General features: G+C 41.4%; 2 protein-coding genes across 3 annotated transcripts in view; one reads left to right on the forward strand and one right to left on the reverse strand.

The window, feature by feature from the left end:
- xxylt1 (xyloside xylosyltransferase 1) overlaps positions 1-532 on the reverse strand; it is a 36,737-nt gene extending 36,205 nt beyond the window's left edge. The window contains exon 1 of the mRNA XM_080032405.1: positions 69-532. The gene's annotated coding sequence lies outside the window, so the exon portion shown is untranslated. The remainder of the gene's footprint in view (positions 1-68) is intronic.
- A 615-nt stretch (positions 533-1,147) lies between these two features.
- On the forward strand, positions 1,148-13,012 carry LOC307254591 (uncharacterized protein). 2 transcript variants are annotated; one of them, XM_080033030.1, is made up of 12 exons: positions 1,148-1,482; positions 4,466-4,599; positions 8,809-8,918; positions 9,440-9,529; positions 10,552-10,598; positions 10,690-10,823; positions 11,028-11,109; positions 11,237-11,350; positions 11,519-11,608; positions 11,776-11,847; positions 11,937-12,108; positions 12,208-13,012. In XM_080033030.1, exons 1-12 carry the CDS (start codon positions 1,361-1,363, stop codon positions 12,415-12,417), a joined length of 1,377 nt encoding a protein of 458 aa, XP_079889156.1. In that variant the 5' UTR covers positions 1,148-1,360; the 3' UTR covers positions 12,418-13,012. The 2 variants fall into 2 exon arrangements, with proteins under 2 accessions (XP_079889156.1, XP_079889157.1); XM_080033031.1 differs by lacking the exons at positions 1,148-1,482; positions 4,466-4,599 and adding an exon at positions 5,023-8,545.
- The last annotated feature ends 74 nt before the right edge of the window (positions 13,013-13,086 follow it).

The raw sequence follows: 13,086 nt of genomic DNA on the forward strand, positions 1-13,086 counted from the left end.
TTGCAACATAAACATGAACGCTTTCAAAATTGAAATCCCAATTTCCGTGCACAGCAAATGTAATTTACCTGTACAGAAAAGGGTCAGAGGTGTAGCCTATCCACTTGCCTGGCTTATGTTTTAGATCTCTGCAGTTCCATCTGGGCAGCTGGTTCGAGGATTATACTGCGCCGATTTAGTGGATCTTCAACGTCGTGAAGCAATACAACCCATGCCAACGTTACAACGAAATTCGACGACACCGTGCAGGTTCACGGAATGCAATATTGTCTAAAACAAATTCTGGAGCAACCTGTTGACGTGCCGTGCCGACTTCCACGGAGGATGCTAAGTTAGCAAGCGACGGTTTTGCGCCCAGATGTGGGTCGCAGAGCTGCCCTCCGACGTGCTGTTTGCAGCAGAAAGCCAATTTTGCGTTGTAGTTAAATTGGTTGAAATGACAGACTTATATTTGCATACATTGATCGTTTTAAAACTATCACTGTGTCTGCATGGCTTTTGGTTTTCGAGAAGAAAAACGGTAATAACTCGATCTGAAGCAACCGCCAGCTAGCAATCTAGCAACAAAATACTGTGACACAACCGTAACCACGCCTACTTTGGATTCCGAGCCATGCGGCATTTAAGTGTAGTTTGACATATGAACGACTCAGAAATGAATAAGACAAGTTGGATTCCTTTACCGCTCATCCAACCTTCTTTACTCTTAACATGTCAAAAACCGAACAAAAGGATTCGTGAAGTTGCAGATACATAGGGACCTAGTCGGTTGCGTTGTTTCTACACCAGTAATTACACTGAACATAACAAAATAATAACATTAACCATATTCATATACTTCACATGATGCACATTTTAGTAGTCCTTTGACAAACATGTTGAAATGCATAAACTCAAGTAGAGTTAACCACTGAATATGATATGATATCATATATATGATATGATATTTGATAGAATAGTATATTTTAATGATGTTGATACTGTTTTTACTGCCGAAAATGATCTCATTACTTCCAGCACTAGTAAATACTAACCAAAATATCATGTCAGTACTTTGCCCCACTTCAATGGGGCAGTTCGTATTTGCTAACGTACACAAGTACGAGCTTATAAACGGTACCTGAAAGCAGCATCCCTGCCTCGCGACGTTTACTGCAGCGGCATTGTTGCTCTGTGCTCGCGGTCGTTGTGTTCTTGTCTGCATGCAATGTTACAAATCTTCTATCCAACGGAACGATGCTAGCTTGTGCATTCGTCTGATGTTGTTTTCTTCGTTAACGTTACCCAGCTTGTCTTTTCTGTTTTAAATTCAGGCACGTTGCTAGCCCAAAGCTAGCTAGCTTGACTAGCACTCGTGAAAATGAATTCCAACACGCACGTCATTCAAGTGACAAATGTCTCCCCGAGCACAACGTCCGATCAAATGAGGACTCTGTTTGGATTCCTCGGAAATATAGAAGAGCTCAAATTGTTTCCACCCGAGTGAGTATTCTGAATTTAAAATAGGTAAAACGTTAGCTTACCTGGTTTACATCCCTGGGCCATCATTGAGGCCTGCGGTGTCGAGTAGGCCTAGCTGCATGGCATGCTAATGCTTAATCGTTTGCGCGCGCCTCCAGTGCATGCTGTAATAGCTCGTTCATTAAAGAGGGGCATAGTGTAACGTGTTCCTGTTGTGTGTTTATGTCATGGACATGGTTTATGTGAATGATTTAGAAAAGCTTTAAAGTCCCCTCCCGCACACACTCCGGAATGTTAACAGTGCCGAAACAGTGGATACATATATTTTTTTAATTCATTTTCTCGACCATACATGTCAGAAATGTGTGGTAAAGCCAACCAATAAAATAGTTAATCTTCACATTTTAGTTAATTTAACTGCACAATGCACATTCTTAAAGCAGACCTTTTTTGTTTGATGAATAACCATATCATTGGAATATAAATAACCCTTTTAATAGGTATTGTTGTTTAATAGGTATTGTTGTCAACTTGTTTAATGGTTTCTGCATGCCATTAGCAATTCTAAAAACTAAACTGAATTTAAGACCTAATGTCCAGAACACAATTTTTTTTTAATTATTATTATTATTATTATTATTATTATTATTATTATTATTATTATTATTATTATTATTATTATTATTATTACTGTCCGAGCACCGAATACGGTGCGAAGCCCTATTGAATTGCAAATGATTTTTATTCTTCTTCTTCTTTTTATTATTATTCTTAGTGGTTTTTGGCACTTCACCCCCTCCCCGTCATGCATAATTTGAAAATATGTGGTTTACCCATCAGACCTGCAAAAAATTGCAATTTATCGTTGGTTTCGAGACCGGGCCAAAAAAACGGCGCCCCCTGTGGCCACAAACAGTTTTTCAGGAAATGCATGCTAAAAAATGTGGCTACAAGCCTGAAATTTTAGGACATGTAATGGCCCAAGGCCCACATAAATGCAATTTTATGTCCAGGGCCAAAATCAACAGGAAGTCGGCCATTTTGGATTTAGTGCCTAAAATCGCCATATTACAAATTTTCACATATCAACTAACTCGTTCTAGAGTTTTTACGCCAGGGACGTCAAACCACTTCTCAAATACTCAACACGCTTGCCCGATGTTAAATTGCGAAAAGATTTAAAAATGCTCATTGTACCAGGGAGCTATTGAGGGTCAAAGTTGACGTAAACATCATAAATAACAAACCTCATGAAACTTTAATTCATCATAACTCAGGCTGTGTTATACCTAGCTGCACCAAATTTAAACCCCAAATGTATCTTTGCAGGCCCCACAAAAAAGCCTCTTGAAGCCCCGCCCCAAAATCAACAGGAAGTCTTTTAATTTGACATATGTGAATTTCTGACTCGTAAATCATCACAATGTTAAAAAATTCACAACTCCTAGCAGGAACATATTTAGTAAAACGAAAACTCTAGGGACACTCATGAGACATGGAAGATACACCAAACAAAGTTGTTTGATTCCGAATAACTATGACGAAATGCCGGCCAATATTCACCAAAATGTACTCAAAAGTCATAACTCCACATTACTCTGCAGGATTGCAGAGTAAAGTGGACTCATAACAACTTTTTGTGCAAAAAAAAATATGATAGGTTAAGTCCTCAGACATTGAAGATGATATACCCGAAAGCTCGTCTTGCAGCACTGACGCGTCATTCGCCAAAAAAACATGAAAAACGGACCTCATGAACCCTTTAATTGGTCATAACTCAGGCTGTGTTACACCTAGATGCACAATATTTCATATAACGATGTAAAATCCCAGGACAAACAAAAAAGCCTCTTGAAGCCCTGCCCCAAAATCAACAGGAAGTCTTTTAATTTGAAATATTCGCCAAAAAAAACAGGAAGTTGGCCTAACTCCACCATACTCTGTCTCATCTTTTCCAAATTTCTTATGGTTAATGAGACCCAAAGCCTGAGGAAGCCCGAACACTAATATTCATAGAAAGTGAGAGCGCCACTTGTCAAAACGCCTTCGCCGTAGCTTGGCGTCTTCGCCAGTAAACGGGAAGTAGCTGTAACTCCACTATACTCAGTCTGATCTTCTCAACATTTGATATGCTTAATGAGCCCCAAGGCCTGAGTAAGGCCACACAATAATATTAAGAAAAAGTGAGAGCGCCAGCTGCTGGGTCAAGTAAGTATTGCATGCTAGTTATTTACCTCCAAGTCCTACACACTTGATCAAATCAACCTCAAAGCAACTCAGGGAGGTCTAGAGACAACGATAACACGGGAAGCCGGTTCTATCGGCTCCGTGGCCTTCGTAGTTTCTCGGCGTCTTCGCCATGAAACAGGAAGTCGCTGTTATTTCGCTCTGCACTGTCCCATGTGCTCCAAACTTCACCTGCCTGGTAAGAGCCCAGACCTGAGGTCGTCCTCGCATCCGTATCAAGCGTGTCGCGGCAACTTCCGCGCTTCCGGTGACAGGTATCACTGTGGCGCGCGCTCCGAAGAGGAGGACACTGTGGCGCATTCTCTCGCGCGGTCGCCCGGAGCGCCGAGGCCGGCCGGAACGGCGTCCAGCACGATGAGGTGCGAGGGCCCGGTCATCACTGCTCGCAGTTTTAATTTAAATTTTTTTCCATATCCTACATATTATTTTGCCAGTACGAACATGAAATGGTTCTTAAAATTCATTCGTAATGTTCTCAAAATGCAATGATTTTAATTTTAAATTTGCCTAAAATTTCTCAAAACCGAGCTAACACACCAAGATAATGTGGTTCTCCTGCATGTATACAGTCAATCAGACAGTGACTGGCCTTGACGCTCAGAATGTAGATATCCGAGACTGGGTGAGATTGTGTAGCTCATAATCCATTGTTAACCTGGTTGTGCCTGGGGACACAACTCTTTCAATGCAGTTTGAAGAAGGCATGTTGAGTCTCCTGTTTGTATTCTTTGCACACCATATCTATATTTTTTTCCAGTGACTCTCCCTTGCCTGTGACTTCACGTGTCTGTTTTGTAAAGTTCCTTGAGTCTGAGTCGGTGGGAGTCTCCCAGCACCTGACCAACACGGTCTTCGTGGACAGAGCCTTGATCGTGGTACCGTTTGCTGAAGGTGGGTGTTTGTTTCATTCTTGTCTCACATACATGGCTATCTCAGAGCATATGTCACAATGTGTAGCTTTTTTTAAATAGAATTGCCAACACTATCCGAGCCATTGAGTTTTTTTTTTCTCTGACCAAGCAAAGTTAGCTAAGCGTTCAGTGCTTGGCATTTCTAGGTTTGTTAAAAGGGAAATGTACATTTGTGTCCATGTCTGACAATCTAGCTGTAAACTTCTCTCTCTGTTATTTGTGTTGTGGTTTTCATAGTGGACAAGTCATTTGCAGAGAGCACCTTCCTTGCTGGCTGAAAGTGATCCTCTGCTGCCATCAGGAGATTAGAAAAAATAATGGCACCAGGCTCGCAAGCCCCCTTCTCTCTTGTTCTGCAGTAAAATATTAACTATTTTTCTTTTCTCTCTGTTCAAGGCATCTTTTTATATATATATATATATATATATATATATAAAGAATTGCCTGACAACTCTTGGGCAAAAATGAAGGGGTGGGGGAGAGAGTGCAGGGCCATTTCAATTCCTGACATGTTCTAAGGATTTGAATAATAATCACAAAAAAATAAGTAAAGGGATGTATGCCGATAAGTAGGCATGCACCAAAGCAGGGATGCCCCGACCAGATCTGAGGCCCATCAAGGCACTTTTAAATTAATTGATATAGTACTTCATGCTTGAACCACCTCTAATCCTTTAAAATGTTTGCATTTTGGGTATGCCAGGAGAGAGAAGACCCTTTACATCATCTCTACTCCAGCACGTGTTATACACACATCTGCAGCCGTAAATAAATGCAGTTAATTTGCTGTCGCAACAGATCCACTCTAAAATCATTTGCCTCTTGATATTATGTGCAACACACTGGTCTTTTCAGTTACTGACTGATTAGACCTATTTTTATGTTCAAGTCGGGCGGGGCCTTGGTGGAAGGGTGCTTAGGACACCACCTCCAGGTGTAAGTTTCTAAGCCTAGACAGGTGCAACAAAACATAACAGTAGTGACCACACAGTTGGATACTCAGCCAGTTGAGTGAAAAAATCTGCACAAGTTTACTGTGGGTGTTTGATCTTTGTTTTCTTGGTCAAATGATGACTTAGGGCTCGTGTCCACCTAACGCCTTTTTCCAGCGTTAAACGCTGACTGTGCGCTCGGGAGTGTGTCTACTGAGCGTTTTTTTCGACCGCTTTTTTCAAGCGTTTTATGAGCTGGGAGAGAGAGTGCTGTGATCGGGGGAGAAAAAATGCTGATCGTCACCTGTCAGTCAGACCTATCAACACTGGTTTAACTCTTTAGGCTTGCTGTTTTCTATTTAAATCGTCACATTTTAATATGAGTAGTCTTATGAAACAGAGAATACTTTCCACTATCCTCTGTTTGGATGAGGAGTTATCGCGGCTCCTGCAAACACACACGGAGCAAGTTCGTAGGAGATAAAAAATACAGCAAATCAAGAGTTCGCCTAATCTGCTCCCACAAACGGCCTCTCCTCCCTCTGTTCTGGTCATTTTAAGTCACTATTTTCGTACAGTTTCGGGTAAACAGAGACGGAAAAAGCAGTTTCTCTTCCGTCTTCTTTGTTGCCAAGGCGACGAGTCCCGACGATCTACTATCTGATTGGCCCTTTGAAAAAAGCGGCGGTGACGTCCCTGCCGCCTTTCTGAAAAGTTAAACTTTTTTCAACTTGCAAATCTCGAAGCGGCTGCACAAAAAGGCAAAAACGCTCGAAAAAAAAACGCTGGGCGCTGCGCCTTTTCTCCGAGCGGCCGCCTTTTCCCGAGGCGGCCGCTTCTCATTGGGAATCAATTGAAAAAAGGCGCTTGCGGTGGGGAAAAGGCGGTAGGTGGACACGGGCCCTTAGTTTGAATTAATAAAAATAAAAATTCTGGATCGGGACTTTTGGTTTTGGCAGAATCCTAATGTTAAATAGCTCAAATGGTAGCCGGGGCGAATGTTCGGGGCATCCCTACACCAAGCACAAAGCATACAGGATAGATTAACTAATCAGCAGTGCATGCTAGATTTTTTTTTTTTTTAAGATTTTAAAGGTCTGCGCCATCATCTAGACCAGGGGTGTCCAAACTTTTTTCACTGAGGGCCACATACAGAAAAATCTACGAAGGGCCGGGCCACTTTGCAAAAATAACACATTTATCAGGACATGTAGCTGCTCTGACGTTTAGTTTCATAGTGTCTTCGTAAATTGTAATCCTTCTTCACGGCAACACTTTCCTTGTACATTAAACAGACACATTCCCACTCTTGTTTATATGCCAATGATACACCCAGTGTTTTCTGCCTTTGCGTCCAATGTCCAGCAGGGTGAAAATAGTATCCAGCCGAGGTCCCGACCCTCCTAGGGAGGTCCGGGGGTATGCCCCCCCGGGAGATTTTTTAAAGTTTTTAAAGTGAAATGCATGAATCTGGTGCACTTTGAGAGGGAAATTAAGAGGCTAAATTTGAAGAATTTTGTATGAAAAAAATGGAGACACTGTGTCAGATGAATTAGAAGCTATTGGAGAAGGACACATAGATTTTCCATAATAATATTCATTTAAAATAAAATATTATGCAGGGTCCTCTGGGATGGGCTCTTTTTCTTTTATGGGACATATTCCTCTGTAATATAATGAGTGCATTTAAATTATTTAAAAATTAAAAGCGCCATATTACATTATATTTTTAAAATGTGCCACGGGCCAATCAATCAGTGTTTGACACCCCTGCACTAGTGGGTTAACTGAGAAATGCCAAAAAAAAAAAAAAAATTTTTTTTTTTTTTCAAAGGGCCATATTACATTGTATTTTTAAAATCGGCCGCGGGCCAATAAAAAGCGGGCCGCGGGCCGCAGTTGGCCCGCGGGCCGTAGTTTGGACACCCCTGATCTAGACATTTACCCTTAGGTGTAGTGGAATTTATTCAGCACAGTTAACTGGTTATTAATCATGATAAGCACACACACTGCTTTTGGCATGTACTTGCTTCATGTGCCAAAGCTTTGCGTTATCTACACTGTGCATATGTGTTTCCAAATTTTCACTAACACAAGATGAAAGTAGCTTTAAGCCTCTGCTTGATGTTGGAGTAAAATGCTTTTTTTATTGACCCTCTCCACACATGACTGAAAGAGTTGAGTGACTCTCACGTTTAACAGTGGTGTTTCTTTTGTTGTTGTGTTTTACAGTTCTTTTTCCTGGTTCAGCCAGCCCTATATACCAGGCCCTGCTGAAATACCACCAACAGTTTTGTCTTCTGCAGCCTTATCCTGTTTCTCAAGTGTCCTTTATGTTGTGTGGGTGTGTGTGGGAGCGTGTGTATGTATGTGTGTATGTATGTCTCTCTCTCCCTCTCTCTCTCCCCCCTCTTTTAAAATGTAAAATGTCAGATTAAAAATAGCCTGTTTTCAGATTGCACAACACTGGATGGTCATCTCCATAAGATATTTCCTTTTGATTTTATAGTTTGGTTTTTCTTCAGCTTTGGGCACATTGTTTATGATTTTTATCTCAACTTTTGCTGGCAATAACTTTGAACTGTTTAGTGCAGTTTATATTTGACTGTTTTGTGTTTTAAGTGACATACTGTTGGCTAGTACCTCACAGTATTGTAGCTTGTTAGTAGTGCATTATGTGGTTGCCAAGTATGTTTTGTCTTGTTGTTTTTGTGGTGGGATTGTACAAAGTAACCACCCAGAAAAGGTAATATGATCGAACCTTTTCCTTTTTTTGTATTGGTAATGGTAAGCGATGTTGAAATGTTCCCTTGTGTCTACACCCAAATCATGAACTTTTTTTTCTGTATCTCAATGTTCTTGTGTGCTTTATAGCGAAGCAGCCGGCGCGAGTCGCTTGTTCATAAAACATCTAATGAAAGTTGAGAGCACATCCCACTGGACAACTGGCTGTGCTTGCTTACGTTTGGTTCATGACTTAAAAAACAAGTACAGGTGATAACATCTTGGCAGTGTTGACCACAGTGTGTATTGTGACTTTTAAACTCATAGCTGCTAATCCTACAATCATACTTTCACAACAACAACAAAAACAATCAGGGATCAAGATTTACAGACAAGACAAAGTGGATTCTTTATCTATTTATTTTGTATTACTACAGAGTAGTTGGACTGAGGTGGCTTGTCTGCAAGTCTTGTCTGAGTATTTATCGATGTTTGCTTGGTGCATGTAGTGAAATGATGATGTCTTTCTCCAGGAGTAATTCCTGATGAATCTAAAGCTATGTCGCTGCTGGCTCCAGCCAATGCCGTGGCAGGAATGATGCCTGGGGGCGGCCTTCTTCCAACACCCAATCCTCTAGCATCAGTGAGTTTTGACACAAACCTTGTCTTTACAGCTTACATTGTGTTTTGGGTGTCTTTTTTTTATTGTTGTGTGACTGATTGAGCTTCAACATAACAGATTTTGAACCAAAAGATGGTTTAAGTGATATTTTTAACCTTTTTACAATTACTTGAAACATGCCCTGTTTTTACATTCCTGCCTGTTATCTTTTTGGAAGCTTGTTCCAACAACCAAAGATTACATCTCAGAAATAAGTTTTCGTTCTTTATTAATAATAAGAGGGTAAAGTGGTGAGGAATTGGGAAATACAACTATTGTTTACATTTTTCAACAAACAAAAATGAACCATAATGTAATATGAAGAGAGGGAGATCTGCCACTGGTAAATCACTCGGTTTTGAACTAAAACCCCCTCATTGTACTTAATGCATACACTTTTCTTCTCCTTTACATTTAGTGATACTGGCTTGCATCTGCTGGATGATAAATAAAACATTGGGTGGGGAGTGCTGTTAACATAGTGTCTGTGTTTGCTATTCCAGATGGGAGGGACGCCGTTCGGAGGTCTTGGTGGCCCCAGCATGGAGCAAATGGCTGCCATGGGAATGGGGGGACCTAACATGAACCCACAGGTGAGCACTCATTAAAGCCACTACGAGTAACATGGCACGTTGGCGTCCCCTTTGGACAAAAGCGGTAGTATTTTTACGACGCCCGCTGTCGCAAAGCTGTTTTCTAGCTCGTGCCAGGCGTGCGAGTGTGAACTGAGAAGGGCGCAATATGGTGCATGTCCGTGTGTTGAAAGTGTGAGGACTCTTTTCGGCTCCACGAGAGTGGTTTTGACACTGCATCAACTAATGCCAGTCAGTGCTACACACACCTGATTGCAATGAGTTGATGCAGCAGCGTCACCTAACTACTCTCTCTCATGGAGCTGAAAGATTACGTGTCCTCACAGAAAGCGAATGAACGAGAGACGGCAGTTAGTATGGATCACGATGAGGTAATGTGTTTGTGTTGTTGATGTAAATTATGACTATTTCAGATAATGGTTATCTGATGATGGTGAAGCAAAGCAAACTTTGTGTTAGTACCAACCGCTCATTCATTTAGGAGTAAACACTGCAGTCTAGGTTCGCCCTCGTGAAATTGTATACACGTTGCTTGGCAACGCCCTTGTCCCGCCCGTAGCCTATATCACTCTCAATTTTAGCTTTTCTTCATCGCATTCTCTTTTTTTTCTTTGATGGTTCAGCCCCGTTATCAGTCATTATGACGACAAATAACTGTCTCAAACAAGGCTCAAGCTCCCCTTCCCTCACCTGGAGGGATAGGCTTCTCAAATCGCGTTGCTGCTCCACACTGAAATCTGCGACCAATACGGATATGTGACCATAGAGCCTGCACGAGCGAACTGAAAATCGGACTGGGTGTGCGACCAGACCAAAAGCAGTAATAAAAACTATATAAAAACGTCTTTCTTTGCACTGATACTCGTTTGCTGTTAAAGGTAATTTATGATTATCAGAGGAAACATGAGGCCGTTTAAAAGATATTTAAATGTTACTCGTAGCTGCTTTAAGTCAAGAATCATAAGCAGTTGTTTAAAAATAACTTATTTCTAATGATAATATCCTCCTTGTATCTTTTTCAGGCTCTTTCCGCAGACTTCCTCAAGCTCATGCAGTCCATGGACCCCAAGTAAGAAACTTTACTTACACTCTCATCCACTGTGCAATCCAATACGCCTACTTTTTAAATGAAGACTCTAAATCACTGCTTGCTCTTGCAGATTGAATCCATTAGCAGCCGGGCTTAATTTGAATCCAGGAATGAAGAACGATGCCTCCAATAAGGAGATTGAAGAGGCCATGAAGAGAGTCCGAGAGGCCCAGTCTCTAATTTCTGCAGCCATTGAACCAGGAAGTGAGTGCGCTGACTTTTTATGGCCCCAATGCAGATAAGCTCTGAGCAGGAGAGTGTTAATGCTTCTTAATTATACTGCACCTAATATAGACATTTTTTATGATTATTAAAAACACCCATGTCATGTTTAAATCAAACACTGTTTGAATGAATTTAAGATGTTTGGTCTTTTTATCTGATATTTACCTTGCATTGTTCTTGCAGATAAGAAGGATGACAAGCGCAAACATTCCCGCTCCCGTTCACGCTCCCGGCGCAGGCGGTCAACTTCTCGCTCAAGACACAGGTAAAGACACCTGCATAACACATTCTGTATCTGGACCAGAAACATCCCATGGGAACAAAATAATGGACTCTGTGTCTGCTTAGTAATGTGTTGTGTTGTAAAATGTGCCACTGTTTACCTTTTGCAGACGTTCGAAGAGCAGGTCTCGGCGCAGGTCCCATTCGAGGAGTAGGAGGAGGTCCAAGAGCCCACGGAGGAGGAGGTCCCACTCCCGCGATAGAAGCCGCCGCAGTAGATCTCGGTCAGTATCTCATCACTAACTTAATGTGTTGGCCACCTCTGCAGAAGTTTTTATTTTCTAATCTGGAACTTTATAAACACAGAATACTGCAAAACTTGGAAGCTTCTGCTTTTCATGCAATGTGCTGCTGTTTGCTTTTGGTGTTTACTTTGCTTGTCTCTTGATCAGGGACAGGAGAAAGGAAGAAAAGGTGAAGAAAAGGTCAAAGACGCCCCCCAAGAGCTACAGTAGTGCCAGGAGGTCTCGGAGCATTGGTCGGTGAGTGGGCCGATCAAAGCATTATCCTCTGTTATGGCACAATAGCTTAATTTCCTTTCAATGAAACTGTGATATTCACAATATAACTTTAAATGGTAGCCGCAGTCCATCATATGAAAGGAGTATAAATAAACAGCTTTCATTATATTATTTGATTTGTGTCCCAGGAGGCACAGGCGAAGCCGCAGCGCATCTCGTTCACCCAAGAGGAGGTTGTCCAGGTCTCCATCCGTCAGACGGTGAGTCGTCACACCCATTTTACATGCATATAAATTCAGTTTGTATTTTGAGAAACACATCAACTAAACAATAGATTTGTGGTGTTCAGTCACAAGAAAGAGAAGAAGAAGGACAAGGAGCGTGAGAAAGAGCGGGACAGAGACAGGAGGGAGGACCGGAGCAGAGATGAAAGAGAACGCTCCACCAGTAAGAAGAAGAAGAGCAAAGATAAGGAACGAGATCGGGACCGCAAATCCGACAGCGAGAAAGGAGACGTTAAGGTGTGTTTACAGCTGAAGTGTTTGAAGTGAATGTCAGTATGTGGCTTCAGGCAGTCCTTTTTCTATGTTATTTTTCTAACACTTAAATTGTTTCGACAGGTGACCCGGGATTACGATGAAGAGGAGCAAGGTTATGACAGTGAAAAAGAAATAGAGGAGGATGACGACGATGAGAGGAAGAGCGACTCTGACTCTGCCTGTTCTCCTAAAGGCCGGGCGGAGAGGGAGAGATCAGAGGGCCAAATCCCCAAAAAGTCCAAGCTGAACGGAGACGATCACCATCAAGAAGACATGGAGATGAGCGAATAAGAACATCCCCAACCTCCCTTTTCCACTGTCCTTTTTTAATATTTTTTAATATAGGCCACAACGTGTCCGTGCCTGATCACTCAAAGTAAAAAAAAAAAAGATTTGTTCTCTTAACTGTAGAAGCAATTGGGAGAGGGTGTAGAAGAAAACAGTCAAATACTTTTTTTGTAAAGATAAGACGAAAATATGAATAACATGTAATGGTTTTAAATTGTCATTGCTGTACTTTTTTTAAGATCCTGTTTTTTTTCTTGTTGCCTTTGTGTTTAAACTTTGTCCACCCCAAAGCAGAATGCACAGCATTTTCAACTGAAATGTTGACCTTGTAAATTTTCTACTTGTCGGGATTGAGTCCTTTTCCTTATTCAGACAGTCACTCACCACCCGGCACCAACTTCATGTCAATTTGTTAAGTTTATAAACCATTTTTGCTTTAACTGTAATGCACCCATGGACATATAAAGTCCACACCCAGTCGTGTTTCAGCCGACCTTCCTATTTACAACCCAATGTAAGTGTGCACTGTAGATTGAAATGTGTTGTTGCAAGGAAATAGGTTTTCAAAGGAAACTAATAAAATTGGGTCAAACTGTCATTTGTTTTGTTACTGAATTAATCAAAAGCTTGACCCCGTATAGAAAAAATTCATTGCTTTCTTTAAAGCCATCT

The sequence above is a fragment of the Ammodytes marinus genome (genome assembly GCF_949987685.1).
Source record: "Ammodytes marinus genome assembly, chromosome: 8".
Taxonomy (NCBI): domain Eukaryota; kingdom Metazoa; phylum Chordata; class Actinopteri; order Uranoscopiformes; family Ammodytidae; genus Ammodytes; species Ammodytes marinus.